The 22,827-nt window shown below is 37.2% G+C and overlaps 1 protein-coding gene across 1 annotated transcript in view; it reads left to right on the top strand.

The window, feature by feature from the left end:
* Window positions 1-22,827, top strand: part of CFAP299 (cilia and flagella associated protein 299) — a 554,285-nt gene that overhangs the window by 475,569 nt on the left and 55,889 nt on the right. The window contains exon 4 of the mRNA XM_059681982.1: window positions 5,144-5,286. Within this exon, the coding sequence (XP_059537965.1) occupies window positions 5,144-5,286 (143 nt within the window). The remainder of the gene's footprint in view (window positions 1-5,143; window positions 5,287-22,827) is intronic.

Below are 22,827 nucleotides of genomic sequence, written 5' to 3'. Positions count from 1 at the left end.
AGGCTTGGCTCCAGCTCTTAGGCCTCGGCTGCTGAAAGCAGGTATCTGGTTTGTTTGTGTTCAATAATTGTAACACTGTTGCAGTCCTGCTCACTCCAGCTCTGAGATCCCGGCTGGCTGAAAGCAGGGATCTGCATTTGTTCTATAATTGAAACAATATTCTGGTCCTGCTGGCTGAAGCCCTGCTCACTGAAAGCAGGTTTCTGGGGTTTTGTTTAGCTTCTATAATTGTAACAATGTTTCTTAAACTGCAAGCTCAGAGTCCAGCAAGGCAGGTGGGGAACCTTGGCTTCCTCCATCACTGAAGCAAGCAAGCCTCCTTTTCACTTCAAGCTGCCTGGCTGCCAGCCGCCATCTTGGTTGGCAGTTAATTTGCATATCACCCTGATTAGCCAATGGGAAGGGTAGCGGACGTATAGCTAATTACCATGTTTCTCTATTATTAGATAGGATTGATTTTAGAGAGAGGAATGGAGAGGGAGCAAGAGAAGAAAGATCAATGATGCGAGAGAATCATTGATCAACTGCCTCATGCATGCCCCCCACTGGGGATTGAGCCCCCATCCCAGGCATGTGACCTGATCAGGAATCAAACCATGACCTCCTAGTTCTAGGTCAATGCTTAACCACTGAGCCATGCTGGCTGGGCAAGCTGTTATATATATTTTAAAGATCATGTTATTTTAAGGAACTGATAGAACTCTACAATACAATACAATAGTACAAATACAATAGTATCAGTAATGGAAAAAAAAACTTTAAAGCAATAGGTAATATTTACTGGGTGTGAAAGTGGGTACCCCACTCTTTAGCTGCATGTCCCTGGGAGGTTCCTCACACTCTCAAAGCTTGGAGTTCCTACATTTATAAATTGAGGATAATAATGCTATCTAATCACAATACAATTTTGGGAATAATTAAATAAGATAATGAATGTAAAAGTTCCAATGTTTGGCTCAGAAGATAGTGGTTTCTTAATAAATGATGGCAAGTAGCATTAGTAATAGTAACTAGTATTAACTTTGGAAGAAAAAATACATTTTATAAATGAATACATTAAATTAATGAATCAAAAGTGTTAGTTAACATCATTCTAATTCTTGGATAATTCTACAGAATAAAGAAGTAATATGCAAATTGATCATCATGCCCTCACACAAGATGGCCACCCCCATGTGGGTACAAGATGGCCTCCCCAATGTGGACACAAAATGGCCAGCAGGGGAGGGAAGTTGGGGGCAACCAGGCCTGCAGGGGAGGGCAGTTGGGGCCAACCTGGCTGGCAGGGGAGTGGTTAGGGGTGATCAGGCAGGCAGGCAGGCAAGCGGTTGGGAGCCAACAGTCCCAGATTGTGAGAGGGATGTCCAACTGACAGTTTAGGCTCAATCCGTGAAGGGTCCCAGATCGGAGAGGGTGCAGGAAGGGCTGAGGGAACCCCCCACCCCAGTGCATGGATTTCATGCACCAGGACTCTAGTTCATATAATAAAAAATAAACAAGCACCACCAGGGTAGCTCAGTGGTTGCGCATCGACCTATGAACCAGGAGGTCATGGTTTTAGTCTCAGTCAGAGTATATGCCCAGGTTGTGAGATAAATCCCCAGTAGGGTGTATGCAGGAGGCAGTTGATCAATGATTCTCTCTCATCAATGATGTTTCTATATCTCTCTCCCTCTCTCTTCCTCTCTGAAATCAATAAAAATAATATTTTGTAAAAGTAAAGATGATTAGGTACTCAAATAAGGTAAAAACAGAGCATTCAATTTTGTGTTTGTAATTCTTTACTATCTATATTAATTCTATAGCATTTATGTATTTTGTTCTGTTTGATATAAAGCTTAATGAGAAAGATAAATTTACCACAGTGATGATGACTTCTCTGTTTATATTTATATCCTATCAATTTTTACTCTAAATATTTTGAGGTTATATTTGGTTCGTGCAAGTTTGAAATTGTTATACTTTTCTGTGAGTTGACTCTTTTATTATTATCTTGTGACTCTTATCTCTAGTAATGCTTTTTGCCTTAAAGTCAATTTTATCTAATTTAAAACATTGATACAGCTCTTTTTTAGATATAAATATATTATGTATATTCTTTGATCATTTAACTTTCAACCTTATATTTTATATCCTATTTTTGTGTCCACTGTAATAACCTTTGCCTTTTAAGTTAAACATTTGGCCATTTACATTTATTATAATTGCTTAACTGTTTTAATTTCTTACTATCTGTATTAGTTTGCTAGAGTTGCCATAACAAATTATCACAGACTGGGTGGTATAAATAACAGAAATTGATTTTCTCATAGTTTTCAAGGCTAGAAGTCCAAGATACTAGTATATCCACGTGTCAGCAGCTTTCATTTCTTTTGAGGCTTCCCTCCTTTGCTAGCAGATAGCTCCTTCTCATTGTGTACTCACATCATCTTTCCCCTATGCACACAAACCCCTAATATATCTTTGTGTTTTCAAATTTTCTTTTCTTATGAAGTCTGATTGAATTAGGGCCTATTTGAATTGGTTAATTTTAACTTAATTACCTCTTTAAAGGCCCTGTGTCTGAGATAGTGGCACAGGACAAAGACAATCTTAGGGCTCTACTTTCTTCTCTGGGTTCCTGTTTTCACTTAGTTTTTGGATTATGAGTAATCCTATTTTCTTGCCAGAGCATAAATGCATGTTATAAATTGCTTTTTAGATTATATCCAGAATTTGATTTGTTTTCAACAGGAAGGTCAGTCTCAATATCTGGTATGCCAATCTGCTAGAAAAATAAGGCTGACTCATCTTTCATCTAAAAAGGGAGACAGATAAAGATAGAGGAGATTTTTTGTTTGTTGGTTGGTTGGTTGTTATTGTTTTTCTGTTGAGTTCCATTTTAAAAGTTGAGGACTTATTTGACCTCCCTATGTCCTGGCATGACTTACCTAAGATCTGGAGAAGGCTTGATGGGATAAAGATTTCAAGCACCTTTAGGACTGCATATGAATTTTTGATAGTTATAGCCTGTGGCCTTATATAAGCAGGGACAACCATACTAGCTATTTGTTTAGCAGTGTAAGGGTCTCAAGTCTTTTTGAGTTGCTATCTATTTAGAATTTGTGCTGTAAAAGCTAAAAAACAAGTGGCTGAAAGCATGCAGAAATCTATATAGATTTAACTTAACTTGGAGTGATGTGGGGGAAAAGAGGTGGACTAAGGATTGAACCTATATAAGATTGAATAACAATGAAAGCTAGTTCCTCCAGCTGTATCTTTGGGAAATATCCTTAATTCATCATAACACTTCCTCCCCTTGAGTCACAAACATGTTTCAGCATCTTTCTCAGTACAGTATTCTCAGCACCCAAACTACCAGAGAATGCAGGAAGATGATGCTTATCAGCAAAATTACAACTAATTGTGTTTCTGTTCTGTTTTTTTTTTTTTTTTCCAATTGGGATATTGTTAATAATACATTTGTTTAGGTCAGTGGGGAAAATAAGTTTTCTAACTTCATCCTTTTTGAAGCTCTGCTATATAAGGAAACCCATATTAGTGCTTCCTATAATTGACTACACAGACACAACAAGTAATACCCAGTGATTGCTGGAGAGGAAAGGAAGATTTGTTTATAGGGTCTCCCAAATGAGAACTTGCCAGGAAAGTCCACACTTTGGTCTAGATTTGGAAATAAGTACATTAAGAACTTTTCAATTATTTTTTTTTTCTCTTAGAACTATAATATGAATGAGAAATATGTACTTGCTATATATTTTTTGCCTATGGAATTAATTATGTGAAGTCATTTTAATTTGTAAAGAGATTTTTAAATTCTTATGGTAATGAACAAAAGGGACCCAATTTATATTTCTATAACAAAATATATAGGAGTTCAGATGAAAGCAGAATGTAAAGATTAGAAGGATAAGTGCATGAGCCTGGATTTTAATCTCAGGTGTTTTTTCTTAATTTAAAAATGTTGACAAAGGGAAGACAATAGGATTGAGGGGAAAGTAAATAAATGATGTATTGCAAACACTTAAAATAAAGTCTGCACTTAGGAAGAAGGCCTCTAAAAGTTATCATTTATATTGTTATATAAATGCACATTTTTTTCATACTCAGTTAACTTGTCATAAATTTCTTATTCATCAGGAGAAAATAATAGTACCTACCTCATAGGATTATTATAAGGGTGAAATATAAAGCTCTTAGAATAGGATCTGGCTCATGTAACACTCAAAAACCATAACTTTTATTATCATACTAGAGGCCCAGTGCACAAAAATTTGTGCACTTGGGGGGGGTCCCTCAGCCCAGCCTGTGCCCTCTCGCAGTCTGGGACCCCTCGGGAATGTCCACCTGCTGGCTTAGGCCTGCTCCCCAGGGGATTGGGCCTAAGCTGGCAGTCAGACATCCCTCTGGCAGCCCGGGAGCACCCAGGGGATGTCCACTTGCCAGTGGGGAGCAGGCCTAAGCTGCAGTCGGACATCCTTAGTGCTGCTGAGGAGGCGGGAGAGGCTCCCACCACCACCGCTGTGCTGGCAGTCATCAGCCTGGCTTGTGGCTGAGCAGAGCTCCCCCTGTGGGAGCGCACTGACCACCAGGGGGAAGCTCCTGCATTGAGCATCTGCCCCCTGCTGGTAAGTGTGTGCCATAGTGACCAGTCATTCCTAGTCGTTCTGTTGTTAGGGTCAGTTTGCACACTACCCTTTTATTATATAGTATAGAGGTCTGGTGCATGGGTGGGGGCCAGCTGGTTTGCCCTGAAGGGTGTCCCGAATCAAGGTGGGGGTCCCGTTAGGGTGCCTGGCCAGCCTGGGTGAGGGGCTGATGGCCATTTTCAGTCCGGCCACGCCCCCCAGCAACCCAAGCTCCCAGCCTCTTCTCTTTTTTTTCTGGGATTTATTTATCTTCTATAATTGAAACTTTGTAGCCTTGAATGTAACCCAAGCCTCCTGCTCGCTCCAGCTCTGTGGCTGCCGCCACCTTAGTTGGGTTAATTTGCATACTCACTCCTGATTGGCTGGTGGGCGTGGCTTGGGAATAGCAGAGGGATGGTTCATTTACATGTTTCTCTTTTATTATATAGGATACATTTACTCAAATGACTTTTATTAATTTACTCTCTCCATTCTCTATTTTTCTGTACTACCAGTCTGTGATATTCATTCGTGACAAGAATTCTCATGGGCAAGAGATATCAGGATATATTGACTATGCCCACAGGCTGAAGTCTGAAGATTTTGAAGTCTACTTTAATGGGAGAAAAAGACTTCTTCCAAGATACACAGATTTGAGGTAAATATACACATTTCTCATACCTTCAATAAGAAAACAAGCTCCTCAGAGGCAGGGATAAATGACTTTTATTTCATGTTCTGCATTGTACCTAGAATACTAGTGTACATAATAGGAACATGGTAAGAGTGGTTTGAATGAAAAATAAATAAATAAATTTTAAAATAGGAAATGAATATAGATGCATTTTTTCCCCTTTAACAGCCTGAGAAAGAGAACTCTTCAGAGATGAGATAAGTAAATTCTCAGTGACATTCCTTTAAAATGATAAGTGGAGCCTAAAAATTGCTAACCTCACAAGACCCTTGACCACTTGGGACTTGGTTTGTCTAGAAGTCACTGGAGTGGTCCATCTACCACATTCTCTTCCCACTGTCCTTTGGCCACCAATCAAAGTGTGGGTCTCTGATCGGCTCACTCTCATGTACTCTTATCACTGGCTTATTCTGGGATTCTTTCCACCCATCATTCTTTTTACTATTGACTCCTACTCTTTCCTCTGGAGCCATGACCCCATCACATAGGAACTGCTCTACACTGTCAATCTAGTCACAGACCTCATTCCTCCGCCTCCTGCTCAATAGCTTTCAAGCTTAACTGCTTACGCCACTATCTCTCAACTTACTATAGAATGACAAAATTGTAGCCGTATTCTGCTTTAACTCTCCACTGCTGTATCCAAGCTCATTAGTAGGCACTTGTAACAATATTCCTCTGACAGCCCTGCCATCTTCTATCCATACTTACTGCTATTATCTAAAGACTTCTTAGCCCATCACTACTTTCACGGACTTACCCCTTATCCTGTCTAACCTAGGTGCACGGCATATTATTTAACTTCTCTCTTGCAATAATACCCACTGCCCACGTTTTTTTGTGCTTTAAGTAGACTGATGCTGACATCTCTTGCTTGCACCTGGAGCCATACCTCTGAGTATTGATGAAGAAAATTTCACAAAGGTATAGATGGCTGCTACTTATAATTTATGATCTCCAAACTCAGCTGGAGTGGCCCTCAGCCACCCACTCATGGGCTTTTTCTCAACTCTTAATTTCACCACCCTCCCCCCAAAGACTCTAAAGTTCACTCTCTCAAAACCATTGCTCTTACCTGCTGGCCCTGACTCTTATCCACATATGATTTGCTTCACATTTCACAGAGAACATTGGGTCTAAACATAGAAACTACCACCTGATCTGTCAGTCTTTCTGTCAACCAAAATTGACTCATAAATCAACCCCCTTTCCACCCCCCCAGAGCCCTTTTGATAATTTCTAGTCAGAATTTGATTATGACAGCTGTTGGCCTCTGAGCTTGCCATCTGCATTCAGAATATGTCTTCCCCTGAGTCTAAAAAAAAAGTAGTTCATTCTTACTAAGTGAAATATTCTCTCATATTTATTTTTTTAGATTCAGAGAAAAAAAAGAACTCCTTGGGCTGTTTAGAGCCAATTCAACTTGTTTTTGATACTTTTCATCTGTCTTTCCAGCTATACTTCATCTATTGTTCCCTCTTTTTTTATAGAGTCTCAAACTGACCCTGTCAACTGGCTACTTCATTTTGCCTCTAAACATACTGAAGTAATTTCTATAACGAAAGGACATCCCCTTTGTACTCCAACCATTGCCCTAACTCCCTTTCAGTTTCCAGATAAACTCTTCAAAACAAGTGTCTCCAATTCTCACTTCTCATATAGTTGCTAACCCATGGTGATTGGTCCTTTGCCACCATTATTCAAATGAAACAAGTCCTGATAAATTCACCAATGACTGCCAATTTCTAAATCCTGTGGATTATTTTCAGTTCTCATCTTATTTAACTTCTCTAAATTATTGGATTGGGGTTGATTAATCTTCATGCTGATCAATCCTTTCTTCTCAAAACTATTCAAATACTCTAACCTCTTATTCTCATAATCTGTCATTGAACTCTCCCTTGTTTATTTCATACATATTGGTATCCAGCAGAATTCATCCTTGGACTTTTTTTCTTACCATACACTGTAGGTTCTCTTTGGTCATTTGATCACTTCTTTGGGGTAGACTAGTCTTCACAACTACAACCCGAGAACAGATCTCTTTTCTTTATTTCAAACTCAATTATCCTACTGCTAACTTCAGAGAACTCTCAGTATCCCATTAGTACCTAATATTATTTTCCAAAATTAAATTTATTTTAATTCCTGAAGACTGCTGTGTCTTGTTTATCCTTTATCTTGGCAAACGGCACTACCCCTGCAACCAGAAGCAAAATCCAGATATTAACCCAGACCTCTTCCTCTTCATAACTACCCTTGTAACTAATAATTTATTAAAAATACTAGATTCTATTGCCTTAACAGCTTTGTTTATATTAAAGCAAATACAGGTGATATAATTCACTTGTTAACACTTAAGTATGAATCCTTATCTAATAATCATTTTAAAAGAAAACATGATGACATTATAACACCTAACAAAATAATTTCTTAATATTATTGAATACCTAATTAGTCCTTATTCATATTTCATTGATTATCTTAAAGTTATCTGTTCACAGTTAGTTTGTTTCTGGGCTCACTCTTTGTTTTATTCATCCCTCCCTGAAATAACAGAATCTTGCTCATTTGTTATTTTCATAATAATTCTTGATATAAAACAGACAATTCATTCACCTTGGTTTTCTTCTTCAGAAGTATCTATGCTATACTTGCCCTTTTCTCTTTTAGATAATTTTTAGATTCAACTTATAAAGTTATAAGTCAACTTATAAAAGTTATAATTTTGATTGGAATTGCTTCCAAGTTGTGACCAATGTATAATTAATTGACATGTTTATAATATTGTCTTCTACTTATTTATTTTTATTTATTTATGCCTTATTTAATGTCTTTTAATAATATTTTATGATTTTCTCAATTAGAGAGTTTTATTATTTTATAGGTTTTTTCCTCCTTGGTTTTATATAATATTTTTTTGAAACAAAATTAATTCTTTTCCAATGATCCCACTGGATAACTTTTACCACGTGAATTTAATTTAAGCTGTCTATAAGAATTAAATTTCAGATCTTTTCACTCAAGAGATTGCATGCCAATAAGTGACTTACATAGTTGTTATTAGGGGAAAAGTATCTTTGGTATACAGAGTTCCTTACTTAGTTCAATTAAGAACTAAAACAAAGACTTTAAAATAAAAAATTCATAAAGTCTCTTTTTATTTACTTACCATTTGAGATGCTGTTTTCTCCTGTGTGGGAAGGGACATTAGTTCTGTTATTAGAATCCTGTCTTGCATTTTTACATAATATCAACAGATAGCTGCAACTATTATGAAAAGCAGCAGTAGGGAGGGCTCTGAGTACCTGATCATCTTGTCAGTTCAGACACCATCTTGTGTTTAAGATTCAGTACCTTCCTCTCAGCATGCTTGAATAACTTATAATTGCATGTTACAATTTACCAAATTCCTTTACACTTCTCTAACAACTTTGTGTAATAGGTTAAACAAGCATTATTCTTACCGTCTGAGAGAGGAGAAAATAGAGTAAACCACTTGCTAAAAGCTCACAAGCAAATCTGAAATGAGTGTGAACAAGTTCTTAGGAATTCTAATTCACTGGTTAACTCCAGAATACTATTCTGAGCTTAAAAGCTTTTGCATCCTGAGGACTATATAGGATCTTTGGGTTATAGTCTCCCCCCCCCCACATTTAGCTTTTTAAGTTTCCATATTTATATATAGTTGAACAAAGATCTAAGATCTGCCTGTAGAGCTCTACCCATTCCTCAAATAGGATGGTCAGGAAGAAATAAAAAAGTTCCTTTTATGTTTCTCTTTGAAAAGTTCATGAAATATTCATTCCCTTGACCAAGGAATGCGCCTAAATCCTAAAGCTTTGAGAATATTATTGTCAAATTTCCCTCTGCAATCCTATTGTCTGTTTTATTAAATGTTTAACATGCCAAACCTATGAAGTTAGAATTATAAAGTTGTGCTTATCCTGTGTCCTGTGCTTAAGTGCATTCTCATAAAAGTATCTGGTAACACTGGCAGGTTCCCAAGTTTAAAATAAATAAATACAAGCCTAACCAATGGACACAGACACCAGGTGCATGAGGGCATGAGTGGGAGGGTGGGGGGGCAATGGGGCAATAAGGACACATATATAATACCTAATCAACAAAGAAAAATAAATAAATAAATAAATAGAAAATGAGTCAGTGTTTCTGCAAGTGGTGTATAAATATTGCTTGTTTTAAAGTTATTAATGTCATTCTACATCTAAATATGGTGAGTGACTAACCATTAGAATATCAGATTAGGATCTTCAACAGATATTGTCTGAATTTGAAAAAGAAGGGAATGCTTTAGGTGAAAGGATGCTGATTGAGGGACTTGCCACAATGATCTGGCTCCTTGATGTTCAAAGTGTAGTCCATGGACCAGTAGCACTGACACCGCCTCCCAGCATGTAAGAAGTGAAGCATCTCAGGCTCCATCCCAGCCAGTGAATCAGAATTGGCATTTTTAAAATGATATACCATATTTCACTATGCATATTAAAATTTGAAAAGCTCGCTTTAGACCTGTGCTGTCCAGTAGGATAACGCCCAGCTACATATGGCTATTGAGCACTTTAAATGTGCCTAACCCTGAATTAAAATGTGCTGTCAGTGTAAAATATACGCTGATATTGAAGACATCATAAAAATATAAACTATTGTACTAGTAAATTCACATTAATTGCATGTTAAAATAATATCTTGGATATGTTGGGTCAAATGAAACATATAATTATGTTCACCTTTTTTATTTACTTTTTTAAGGTTGCTATTAGAAAATACAAATAACATATATGGCTCACATTTGCTTTCTCTTCTCTCTCTCTCTCTCTCTCTCTCTCTCTCTCTCTCTCTCTCTCTCTCTCTCCCACTTGTCTCCAAGCCAGAGGTTCAATCCCATTTCAATCTTTAGGACCAATACTAATCTTAGGTAGGTGTGATATAAGAAGCCATAGATCTGAGATCACTAGTTAGTAGTATTTGGCTAAAGACATGTTTTATTTGGCCTGTAGAGTGTATTTTTTTCAATGTTTTAGAAGCAGGAAATATAATATAAATATTTTGGATTTTGCAGATTCTCTTAAAAAACGAATTAAATGTTGTCCTGCCATCATAGCTTAGGGGTTGAGTGTCGACCTATGAACCAGGAAGTCACGGTTTGATTCTAGGTCAGGGCACAAGCCCAGGTTGTAGGCTTGATTCCTAATGTGGGACGTGCAGGTGCAGGAGGCCACCAATCAATGATTCTCTCTCATCATTGATGTTTCTATCTCTCTCTCCCTCTCCCTTTCTCTCTGAATCAGTAACAAAAAACAACAACAGCAACAACAAAACTAATAAGGTGTTCTCACACTGGGCTACCATCCCCTTATCCCAACCACGACATAGAATTAAATAGCAGCTGCTCCTTGAGATGGGATATGTTCTCACAAAATTAACATAGACTTGACCACTCACATGTACCGGCTGCTGCACCATCACCCTTGAGTCACTCATTTATAGTCCCTGTGGAATTCTTCTAAGCATTTGACTTTGTGACTTCTGGTCTAAATTACTGTCATAGATTTTAGAAGTCATACTTGCTATTAGCTCAAACATTATCTCCTTTGTTCAACACTCCAGTGGGTTTAATATCAGCCCTTGGGCTAGGTCAAGTTGCCTCATACCACTGTGGTTAGCAAAGCTGGACTGAGTTGGAGTCTGAGGTGATTTTGATGCTGGTGAAAATTAACTGAGTACTTCTTGTGCTCAAGACACTGTACTTAGTAACATATATAATATATATATTGTTTAACTTACTCTTTACAGCAGGATAATGGTTAGGGATCTTTTCCACATTTTAACAAAGTATATCACAGAGGTGTTAATTGCCTTAATTTTCACACACAACTATAGAGATACAAGATCAAATAAAGATCTGTGGAACCCCAAATAACATTATTTTTTTTTAAATCAATACACGATCTACTTTAGGACTTTGTGATGAAAAAAGTATTACTTTCCCCTTTGGTCTCATACCTAGGTTCTAGTCATTGTCAGGTCATTATTTCTTTATAAAGACCTAATTTGGGATTGTTTTTCAGAATTCTAAGCAATCCTGATATCCGTAGTTAAGACTGGGGAATTTCAGCCATCCTGTACCACCCTTGCCACTTCCTTCTTCCACTGAGCTTGGCAGAAAGCAGCCCTTTGTACTTAACCAAGCTTTTATTTTCAGTCACTGTGAGTAAGAATTACAGTATCCCACAGTTTTGTGTGTGGAAGAGCTCTGGACGGAACTAAAAGTGTCCTTTAATTGTGGCTTCAGCCTAAAAGTCTTTAGGAAAAAATTGTCCCTGACTTGTTGAACCTCAGTTATGTCCCAGGATACTTTTAGAATCTATTCATATCCTCTGAACTGTGGTTCACATAATTGTTGTAATATTTACTTGGAATTCTTTTACAAATAAATTTAACTTTCCAATACTTATCTCATTTAGTTTCTTTTTATCCCAAGCAAAACATTAAGTAATATCATTCATGGACAACTCAAGGATAAAGAAGAGGGGTCCAAAAGTTGTATTTAGATGGACCTTCTCCTGCCTCTATATAAAACCCAAATGTACTAGAGCCAATAATACCTACTGAATTTTTACTGAAAAACTGTCTGTATTATTCTATGGTAAAATTTTATCCAGGCTTTATTTGTTTTTCATTGCTTAAAAAAATGTCAGGACTCCAGAACAATTATCTGGTAGTCTTTTTAAATTCTAGAATATGTTTTCCTGAATATTATGTTTCTGGGTAAAACTTAAGTGAATAATTAGAGATCTGAGACAACCTCTAGTTTATTGTCAACAGTTACTGTGGTTAAGACAGGTTTATTCCTTACACAAGGTCTTTCCCATCATTTAAAAAGTATACATAACATAAAATTTACCATCTTAAGTGTACTATTCAGTGGCATTCAAATTGTGCAACTTTCCCAGCTTTTTCTTATAAAATTTTAAAAATTTTGGGAAAGCTCAAAGAACAGTACAGTAAATACCAGTATACTTACAATGCAGACTAAACAATTGTTAATGTTTTTCCAAATTTGCTTCAACTCTATAAAGTATGTTGGTGTGTATGTGTGTGCCATTGTAAAGTAGCCTGCAGATTTCACCCCCAAATATTTTATTATGAATCTCTTAGGAATAAGAACATTCTCCAATATAACATTACTATTATCATTCATAAGAAAATCAGTAATTATTTCTGAGTTTCATCTTACATCCAGCTCATATTTAGATTTTCTTAATTATTATCAAAATGTTTTATAGTTGGTTTGTAAACCATCATCTAATCAGCCTTTTACACAACCCTCCCCCACCTTTTCAACAAGATATTTTTTTCTTGGGCATGCCATTGACTTTATTTATTTAAATTTTATTTTTAATTACAGTTTACATTCAACATTATTTTTGTATTAGTTTCAGGTGTATAGCATAGTGGTTATACAATCATATACTTTACGAAGTGTTCCCCCTGATATTTGCAACCCCACCTGGCACCATGCATAGTGATGAATTTATTGTTGACTACATTCCCTGTGCTGTACTTTACATTCCCAAGACTACTTTGTACATACGAATTTGTTCTTCTTAATCACTTCACCATTTTCACCCAGTTCCCCAACCCCCTCCCCTCTGGCAATCATCAATCTGTTTCTATTTTGCTTATTTTGCCCTTTAGATTTCACATATAAGTGAGATAATATGGTATTTGTCTTTTTCTGACTGACTTATTTCACTTAGCATAATACCCTCTAGGTCTATCTATGCTGTCTCAAATGGTAAGATTTCATTTTTTATGTCCAAGTAATATATATATATATATCTCCACTTCTTTATCCACTCATCTATTGATGTACACTTGTTTTACTTCCATATCTTAGTTAGTCCATATCTTAGTTATAATGCTGCAATGAATACAGTAGTGCATATATTCTTTTGAATTAATGACATTTACTTTTTAAAGAGACAAGGCCAATTGCCTTTTACATTGCCATGAATTCTGGAACTATCTTATTGTTTCCTTGTCATCTCATTTGACTTGTTTTTATGTATTTTCTTTAAGCTTGGATATGAAACTAAAGACTTCATTTTTTATTCAGTGAATTTTTTTTTCAGCAAGAATTCTCTATGTATTCCATCATATGAGTTGGTAACTAATGTCAAATTGTCCCATTATTAGTGATGCTCACTTTGAGTCCTTAAAGAAGAATTGTTAAATATTTCTTGTATTAATATTGTTTCTGTATTTTCATATTTTGGCAAAATTTTTATTGAAGCTAAACTAACATAAACTAACATTTATGTATTTGTATAAACCTATTTATATGTCTATTTCCTATTTTAAATCTACATTTTTTATTTATTTTTTAAAAATTATTAAGGTAACATTGGTTAATATTAGTATATTAATTTCAGGTATATACTATTATAATTCAGTATCTGTATACTCTATTGCATTCTCACCAACGAAAGTCTAATTTCATTTTCTTACCATGTATTTTACCACTTTTACCCATTTTTCCTCCCCACAAACCCTTTCCCCTCTGGTAACCACCATTCTGTTGTCTGTATCTGGGTTTGTTTTTTGTTTTAATTTGTTGGTTTGCTACTTTTTGGTTTTATATTCTACATCTGAGTGAAATCATATGCTTTTTGTCTTTTTCAGTCTGACTTAACTCATTTAGCATAGTACCCTCATAATTCATCCCTTTTGTTGCAAATGGCAATATTTCATCTTTTTATGGCTGAGTAGCATTCCATTGTGGGATGTGTGTGTGTGTGTGTGTGTGTGTGTGTGTGTGTGTGTGTGTACCACATCTTCTTTATCCATTCATCTGTTAATAGACCCTTAGGTTGTTTCTATATCTTGGCTCTTATAAATAATGCTGCAATGAATATAGAGATGCATCTATCTTTTTAAATTAGTGTTTTCATATTCTTCAGACAAATTTCCAGAAAAAAAGAGTTGCTGGATCACATGGTAGTTCTATTCTTAGAATTTTAGGGACCCTTCATACTGTTTTCTATAGTGACTGCACCAATGTACAACCCACCCCAAAAGAGTATGAGGATTTCCTTAAGAAAGGATATGTAGCAAATTAGTCTTGATATCCAGAATATTTTCTTAAATTTTCTAAATTAAAGAAAGGATGTATGTGTTATAACACATTTAAATAGAGTTAAAATTATAGTATAGAGCTATCAGGATTCATGCAACTTCCAATACGCAAATAAACATTGTGCCAAAATTGCACTTGTTTATTGTTTGGAACTCAAAACCATTTCCCTAAACCTAAAGAAACTGCCAGTTAATTTCACAGGCCATCCCATAGCATGCCAACCCCATTATTTCCCTTAAAAATTAATTTTGCTGTATGTGTCAAGGAGAAACTTTAAGACATCAGATAAATATCTCCACCTTCTTACAATTTCCCTGTCTCCACTACATGGTGACCATCTCATTTGGTTAATAAAATAAGCAGGAATGCACCAAGATTGTCTTCCTGCAGATACCCTACCTGTGGCCATCTCAGAATCATAAAAGTAAAGTAACATGATGCTTTAGGGAACACATCTTGCTCTCCAGAGTAGCAGGCAATATCATTTTCTATTCTGCAAATACATATTATTTAATACATTTCAGATAGATTTTGTTCAAAAGTCCAACATTCATAATGTAAGGAACACTAGAAATTTGGTGATGAGTGGAAATCTGGAAAGTTAAGATGCTTGAGGGTAAATCTCACAAATGAGAAGAGTGGTAATACCTTGCTTTAGAATGAAAGGGTAGATGCAACAGAAATGAAACTAGGTCTTAGGGCTCCTAATCCCTAGTCCAGATTCTTAGCATTCCAGCATATTGTATATTCTTCCATTTGTACATATGATTTGAGGCCCTTTACTTTCTTTTTAAAGATCCTATTGAAATGATATTATTTTTAAACATACTACTATTATTATAACCATATTATTATATGATATTCTAAGTATAGACATTTGCCATTGATTCACGAAATTTGTTGTTATGGCAGGACAAAATTTTGATTAGATTTCTAACTATCAGTTAATAATAAAACCTCTGTAAGAATTCACCAGATCAAAATCCATCTCACCCATGAAAAACAACTTACAGAATAATTAAAATTTTAGTATGAGCTTTTATTGTTTTCATAAATATCCAAGCATATAGTGCACGATATGTATACTCTCTAAATGTTCTTCTTGTTTTAGCGTGAAATAATTTTTCTATGTTATCAAATTCCCATTTGGTTCTAATTTGTTACATAAAAGGGTTGCATTGGGCAGTAAGTGCTTAAACTTTAGAACCTCAACGGCCAAGTTACTTATAAAATTAAACTCATTCCATTTCTACTAATTAATGTAATTGAATGAAACAATATGAAACAAGTTTCTTCAAACAATATATAATTTCATTTTGAAATATTACAAAATGTTAGTCACATAAAAGAATTTCAAAACCAGAACAACAATTTGAAACATTGAATTGATCTTAAAGATTTAGTTATAAAGAAAACAATTTGTGTGTTATTTTATATTTTTCCCATGCCTACTTTTAGGCATAAAAATGGTCATTAAAAAAAAAACCCAACCTGAATAATTAAGCTTAACTTGATGATCCCCCAATTTGTATAATGGACAAATTTGAGGACAAATGAAACAGAAACCCTGACTTAATTATGCCATATCCTCACCTCTTTATATAAGATGATCCAGGAAAGATTTCACACATAGTTCTAAACACACTCAACTGAAGTCGTCAAATCTAACAGCAGTTTCACTGCGCTTTTGAATTAAGGAATGCATAATATAATTCATTGATTTTCTCACATCAGCACAATTAGATGTTATTTAGCTACAAAACAGCAGTAGCATGTATATGTTCAAAGTTTTACACACACACACACAACATATAGTAAAGCTTTGTTGACATATTAATATTATGAGTCATTTATGTTCAATGAGCCATACGTTTGTAAAGGCACAACAGAAGGGAAGTTAACTTGTCTGGGACATGGACTTAAAAATTCCATATAAATATTTTCATGCTTTTCACATTATATTCGACTTTTACTTATTTTTTACACACTCATTTTTTCATACTCATTATTTTAAGAAAGAGTGTGAACCATATAGCCCTCAAGCTATTTAACTCTGATTCACAAATACCTCTTACAACCCAGTAACATGTGCATGTACCTCTGTGCCAAAAGGTAATGAAATGGAATAATGGTAATTTCTCAAGTAGTTTAGCTTATTTAAGCATAACCCAAAATTCAACCTCTTGCTTCCCTCTCTCACTTTTAAATAAAGAAATCAATAAACAAGTCCAACATGAAAAGTGAAGTCATTAGGAATGCCAACATACCTCCTGTTTAGTTCCCCAAATCTCTATCCAATTATCTATCTGAGTGGAAGTTGCAATACCAAATCTATGGGATTTTATTGTTTAGATTGTAGAGTATTCTGCCTGCCTTTGACTATGATGCACTATCCAAAAAGTACAGAAAATTAACTTGGAAAGGAAAAGGAAGGAAAAAGGAAAGATAGGGAGAAAGGGAAGGAAGAAGTAAGACAGGAAGACAGTAAGAGAGGAGGAAAGAAGGGAGGGAGGAAGGAAGGAAGAAAGAAATTGCTTGGTGTTTATTGAAATATCTCTAAATTAGGAAATCTCCTTGAATCTTTTCATGTATGAATATATGAAACAAGTGTAAAGAATTATTGCTTTGGTTGTTCAACTCATGTTAGGTAAAGTCAGTTTAAAGGCATTTGGGTGAAATACTCCATAGAAGTTGATTAATCAACCTTTAGTAGATAAGAATTGAAATTAGAAACTCTCAATTTTCTGGAAAAGTCTGTTTTGTTTCTTTATTTTCTGAATGCATATGTTATGTTCTTCATAAATCTAGGCCTTGACCACACTAGTTTTCAAATAATACATGTGATTTGAAGGATGCAGAACTGGATAAGGATGTTTTATGTTTTTCTATAATCAAGTTCAATTGAATACTCCTTTTTTAAAAAAAAAGTGTAGCAATGAGAACTGTCACAAAGAAATTTCAGTCACTGTTTCTGTGAAAGCCATATAGGATTAGCCCATAGTTTAAACTTGTGTAAAGATGAAAATGAGCTCATTAGCTCATCTGGGAAGCAGCTGTGCAGAACTGTGGATGGCAGCGGTAAGAAAAAACCACTATTAGGTAAACAAAGCAACAGAAAGATGGTAAAAAGGGTAAAGGAATAAGAAATTAGAATCCATTCAAACAAAACTTATTTGGCTGAATGGGGAAGAAAGTCTTTTCCTGCCAACTCAGTAAATGTTTAATCTGTAAAAGTATGCTTCCACATCTGGCTTAAGTTTAATATTGTAAATATTTCCTCCTTAACTTTTTATTTCATTTTTATGTAAATTTTGGTTTATTAACAATAATAAAATAAGAATCAGTGGACATATATGGTATTAATATGATAAATGATAAATGTTTCAAATAAAATATTCAAAGTACAAAATAGTACCTGCTCTCTAACATGTGCTAATAAAAGTCTCTAAAGAAGAAAAATGAAAATATCAGAAATAATAAACATTTACATATATTGTTTGAGTTTGAGTCACCTAATATATTGCATACTATAAAAGAAAATTCTCCAAATGAACTGAGGGATAATTGCAGTACAGCATGATTTTCAAAGTGGGTTTAATTCATTTAAAGGGAAAAAAGGAAGTAAAAATAATTCAGTTATGTTTGTTTGTTTGAGGATAGTATTTGAATGTTTGTATCCAGGAATGAATTAGTTTCAAACTGAATTATTCCTAATTTTCTGAGGAAAGACTCTGAGGGAAACTTCTACTCTCAAGTCAACCACATAAATTAACATGTGGCTTCCTAGCACTTCCTGACCACTCTTTCCAGGGTTTGAAAGCGTCAGGTCATGTGGAAGGCAAGTAAGTCCTCAGAAAGAAGATAAATAGAATTAATTGGAAGTCTAAGTATAAGAAAATAAAAATGAGCAGTAATTTTTCTCTGTTTCTGCATGTAATAATAAAGATAATAACTTATAGTTTTGAGTTTATAGCACATTTTCACAAGCTTTATGGCATTTTAGTATTCCTCACACATACATTTTATTTCACCTAATAGTTATAAAACAATGAGTCAGAATAATAAAATGTAATCTATTTTTTCTAAAAATGCTATAATAAAGTATCTACAAAGTATTATCTACTGAAGAAGGAATATGCAAATTGACCATCACACTGTAATGGTCAAGATGGCTACACTCACAGCAGAGGCCAAGTTCCTATAACGAGCCTTAATGAGCAATCAGCAGAAACCTGAGACTGCGCCCCCCCACCCCCACCAGGCAGGGCTTGACGGAGGACCTCAGGCTGCGCCCCCACCCTGGTGCTGGACTGAGGCTGCGCCCCCCGCCATGCGGGCTTGACAGGGCACCTCAGGCTGTGCCCCCCACTATGCGGGTCTTGACAGGGAACCTCAAGGCATTCCCCTCGCCCTGGCCCAGGCTGGGAGGCCTCAGGCCATGCACCCACCTGGCAGGGCTTGACAGGGTCTTCAAGGCATACCCTCTGCCGTCTGGCAGGGCTTGATGGGGACCTCAAGGCGCACGCCCTGGCCTGGGCAGGGGGACCTCAGGCCACGCCCCCCCCACCCCTGGTGCCAGGCCAGGCGACCTGAGGCCACCCCCCCCACCCGGCCGGGTCTAGATCTAGCCCAATGGGGGTGGGGCCGGCCAGGTCTGGGTCTTGTGCAATTTTGAGGCTCATGTGGGTGGGCGGGGACTTGACTCTGGTTCCTGTGGCACACCCCAGACTCTGACAGGAGGAAGATTTTCATATATATTTTACTAATTTTCTTTCATCTTTGACACTTCTATTATAGAGAAAGGGCAAATAGCAATATTAAAATATTTCCTCTAATTATTCCCTTTTGATGTGCATGAATTTTGTGCACCAGGTCACTAGTAGGAACATAAATTAAGGTATAATTAGCTAATCATTTAGGGAAGTACATGAAAGGCTACTGCAAGAAAACACTAATTAAGTCTGTCCTTGAAAAATGTGTAGCATAGTGGAGCACAGGGTATTTCACATATGAGCAAAAAACAAGAAAACATGGCAAATTTTAGGAACAGTGAGTAGCTGAGACCTATTCAACAATGTCAATCCCCTAGACTTGTCATATTCTAGAACCAAGCTGAAATGAAGATAATACATATACCGAAAGAGCATACTGGGCTGGCAGGAAGTTATTAGCAGGGTATTTCAATGCAATTTATATCATTGCAGGAGAAACTAAAAGGTTCTAAAATTTATGTCATGAAATTCATAATTACATATTAACATCTACTCTTAACTAAGCTGTAGCTGACATTGGGAATTGTGTAATTGACAGGAAAAGGTTAATTTCTCTCAGCGTGTATATATTCTAGTAATAAAACAGACACAAAAATTTTCTAGATTGCCGGGGTCCAACCCCAGCGGGTCCAGGGGTCCCCAAAGGTGTGGATGGAGTCGGCGAAAAAGGAATGACACAGGGACTTCTCCAGCCAGGTTTGGTCGCCATGTTCTAGTCAGGTTCTCTTGCCAATTTCTGTAGTCAGGTTCAGTCCAGGATCTATTGCCATGTTCTCTCCAGCGAAGTTCTTCTGTCTCCAGGCTCCCTGTAGGTTCTGTCTTCTGAATTCTGTCTCATGAGTTCTGTGTTCTGAGTTCTGAGTGTTTCTGTCTTGTTACAACTGTATTTATACCAGTTGATTCAATCCTATCAATCTCTATTACAAAGGTTAGGGCGTTTCTTATCTCCATTCCAGGGAGAAAAGATTATGTAGTTTAAGCATGATTGTTCGTAGTTAAAGGGATTAATTACCCGCCTGGCACTTAGTTGAGGGGTTTTATTCCCTCCCTAACTTCAGGGGAAAATCCCTACCTGGGGATTCAACCTTTCTCGGAGAGGTGACCTTGGTTAAAACACAGTGCCAAGAAGGTGAGCAAACATATTAAGAACCATATGCCATATATGCCAGGTCCCTTGAAACAGCAAGGATGGACCGGCTCCCGGCAAATTCCCCCTTTTTTATTTTTTAAAAGCAAGCATTAAAAAGAAAAACCTCAAATGCTCTCTTATATCCATTTTAAGAGTAGGATTGGCGCTTTCCGCTATTACCTGAGTCCTGATCTATCATCCCAGGGAGAGCTTGCCAATCCTGCACTTTCCCAGGGTGGAAAGGCTGCAGTGGGGTTAAGGATAAGGCTCCTTGGGCCTACCTTCTCCCATGCCATTACATTTACCTTTCCTTCCTCAGAAAAGCATGGACATACTTCTTGTATAAAACGTTCTGTCTGACTGGGAGTAACCTTAATTCCTCTGCTAGCAAGCACATATGTTAAAAGATCAATACAGAGTCTTTTTTCTTTAGACTCAGTATGGCACATCTTCTTAATCTAAAGATCAATACAGAGTCTTCTTTCTTTGGACTCAGTATGGCACATCTCAATCTAAGAATCAATACAGAGTCTTCTTTCTTTGGACTCAGTATGGCACATCTTCTCAATCTAAGTTCTGTACTATCCACCTTCTTACCCTACTTATCCTCTGTAGGGGGGTTTGCAGCACCCTGGTGGAGTCCTATCCGTCCCGAATGTGGGGGTTCTCAATGGGGGGGGGGGCTTACCTATGGGAATCCTGTTCCAGGGGTTCCCAAAGGTGTGGATGGAGTCGGCGAAGACTATCCACCCTCTTCCTATGGTGGAGTCCTATCCATCCCGAGTGTGGAGGTTCTCAATGGGGCGGCTTACCTAAGGGAATCCTGTTCCAGGGGTTCCCAAAGGTGTGGACGGAGTCAGCGAAGACTATCCACCCTCTTCCTATGGTGGAGTCCTATCCGTCCCGAGTGTGGAGGTTCTCAATGGGGCGGCTTACCTAAGGGAATCCTGTTCCAGGGGTTCCCAAAGGTGTGGACGGAGTCGGCGAAGACTATCCACCCTCTTCCTATGGTGGAGTCCGATCTGTCCCGAGTGCGGGGCGCTTACCTAGGGGTCCCTGTTCGGGCGCCAGATGCTGGGGTCCAACCCCAGCGGGTCCAGGGGTCCCCAAAGGTGTGGATGGAGTCGGCGAAAAAGGAATGACACAGGGACTTCTCCAGCCAGGTTTGGTTGCCATGTTCTAGTCAGGTTCTCTTGCCAATTTCTGTAGTCAGGTTCAGTCCAGGATCTATTGCCATGTTCTCTCCAGCGAAGTTCTTCTGTCTCCAGGCTCCCTGTAGGTTCTGTCTTCTGAATTCTGTCTCATGAGTTCTGTGTTCTGAGTTCTGAGTGTTTCTGTCTTGTTACAACTGTATTTATACCAATTGATTCAATCCTATCAATCTCTATTACAAAGGTTAGGGCGTTTCTTATCTCCATTCCAGGGAGAAAAGATTATGTAGTTTAAGCATGATTGTTCGTAGTTAAAGGGATTAATTACCCGCCTGGCACTTAGTTGAGGGGTTTTATTCCCTCCCTAACTTCAGGGGAAAATCCCTACCTGGGGATTCAACCTTTCTCGGAGAGGTGACCTTGGTTAAAACACAGTGCCAAGAAGGTGAGCAAACATATTAAGAACCATATGCCATATATGCCAGGTCCCTTGAAACAGCAAGGATGGACCGGCTCCCGGCACTAGATGTACTGACCGGTGTTCTTAGTTACAGACAACAGAGTCCACTGAAGTTGGCTTAGAGCAAAGAGATTTAATAAGCATATAGACAGTTCACAAAATCACTTGGAGGATAAAAGAAACAGATTCTAGATCAGTGATGGTGAACCTTTTGAGCTCAGCGTGTCAGCATTTTGAAAACCCCTAACTTAACTCTGGTGCCGTGTCACATATAGAAATTTTTTGTTATTTGCAACCATAGTAAAACAAAGACTTATATTTTTGATATTTATTTTATATATTTAAATGCCATTTCACAAAGAAAAATCAACCAAAAAAATGAGTTCGCGTGTCACCTCTGGCACGCGTGTCATAGGTTCGCCATCACTGTTCTAGATTGCTCCCACACATAAGCCACATGGAAGAACTGAGCTGACCAGGAAGCTGCAGCCTGCACCCCATCAGAAAGGTACATCAGGAAGCCTCCCCCACCCTTGGCAGCTCTAGAAACACGCTGCTTCCACAGCATTCAGGAGCTGTGGTGTCTGGAACCTCCTGTCACACTTGTCAAGCTCTAGAACTGTGCCTTTTCTGGGTCATCTGTTTGAGCAACATTGTTCCTCACGTCCTCTATCTCTTTCCACATAACTTAGTTCCAAATTATTTTCTCTTGTGAAAGCTTTTAGTTGGTAAAACAAAATCACATGGAAAACCCAGCTGTGAGGTAACCTTAGGAAAGTAGGGTGCAGTACAGGAAGGCACACCAGAAAGGGATTAGAGTGTGTGCTTTG

This window comes from Myotis daubentonii, chromosome 1 (assembly GCF_963259705.1).
Source record: "Myotis daubentonii chromosome 1, mMyoDau2.1, whole genome shotgun sequence".
In the NCBI taxonomy this organism is placed as follows: Eukaryota; Metazoa; Chordata; class Mammalia; order Chiroptera; family Vespertilionidae; genus Myotis; species Myotis daubentonii.
The sequence above is the reverse complement of the archived record's forward strand: the minus strand, read 5'-3'. Positions and strand labels throughout refer to the sequence as shown.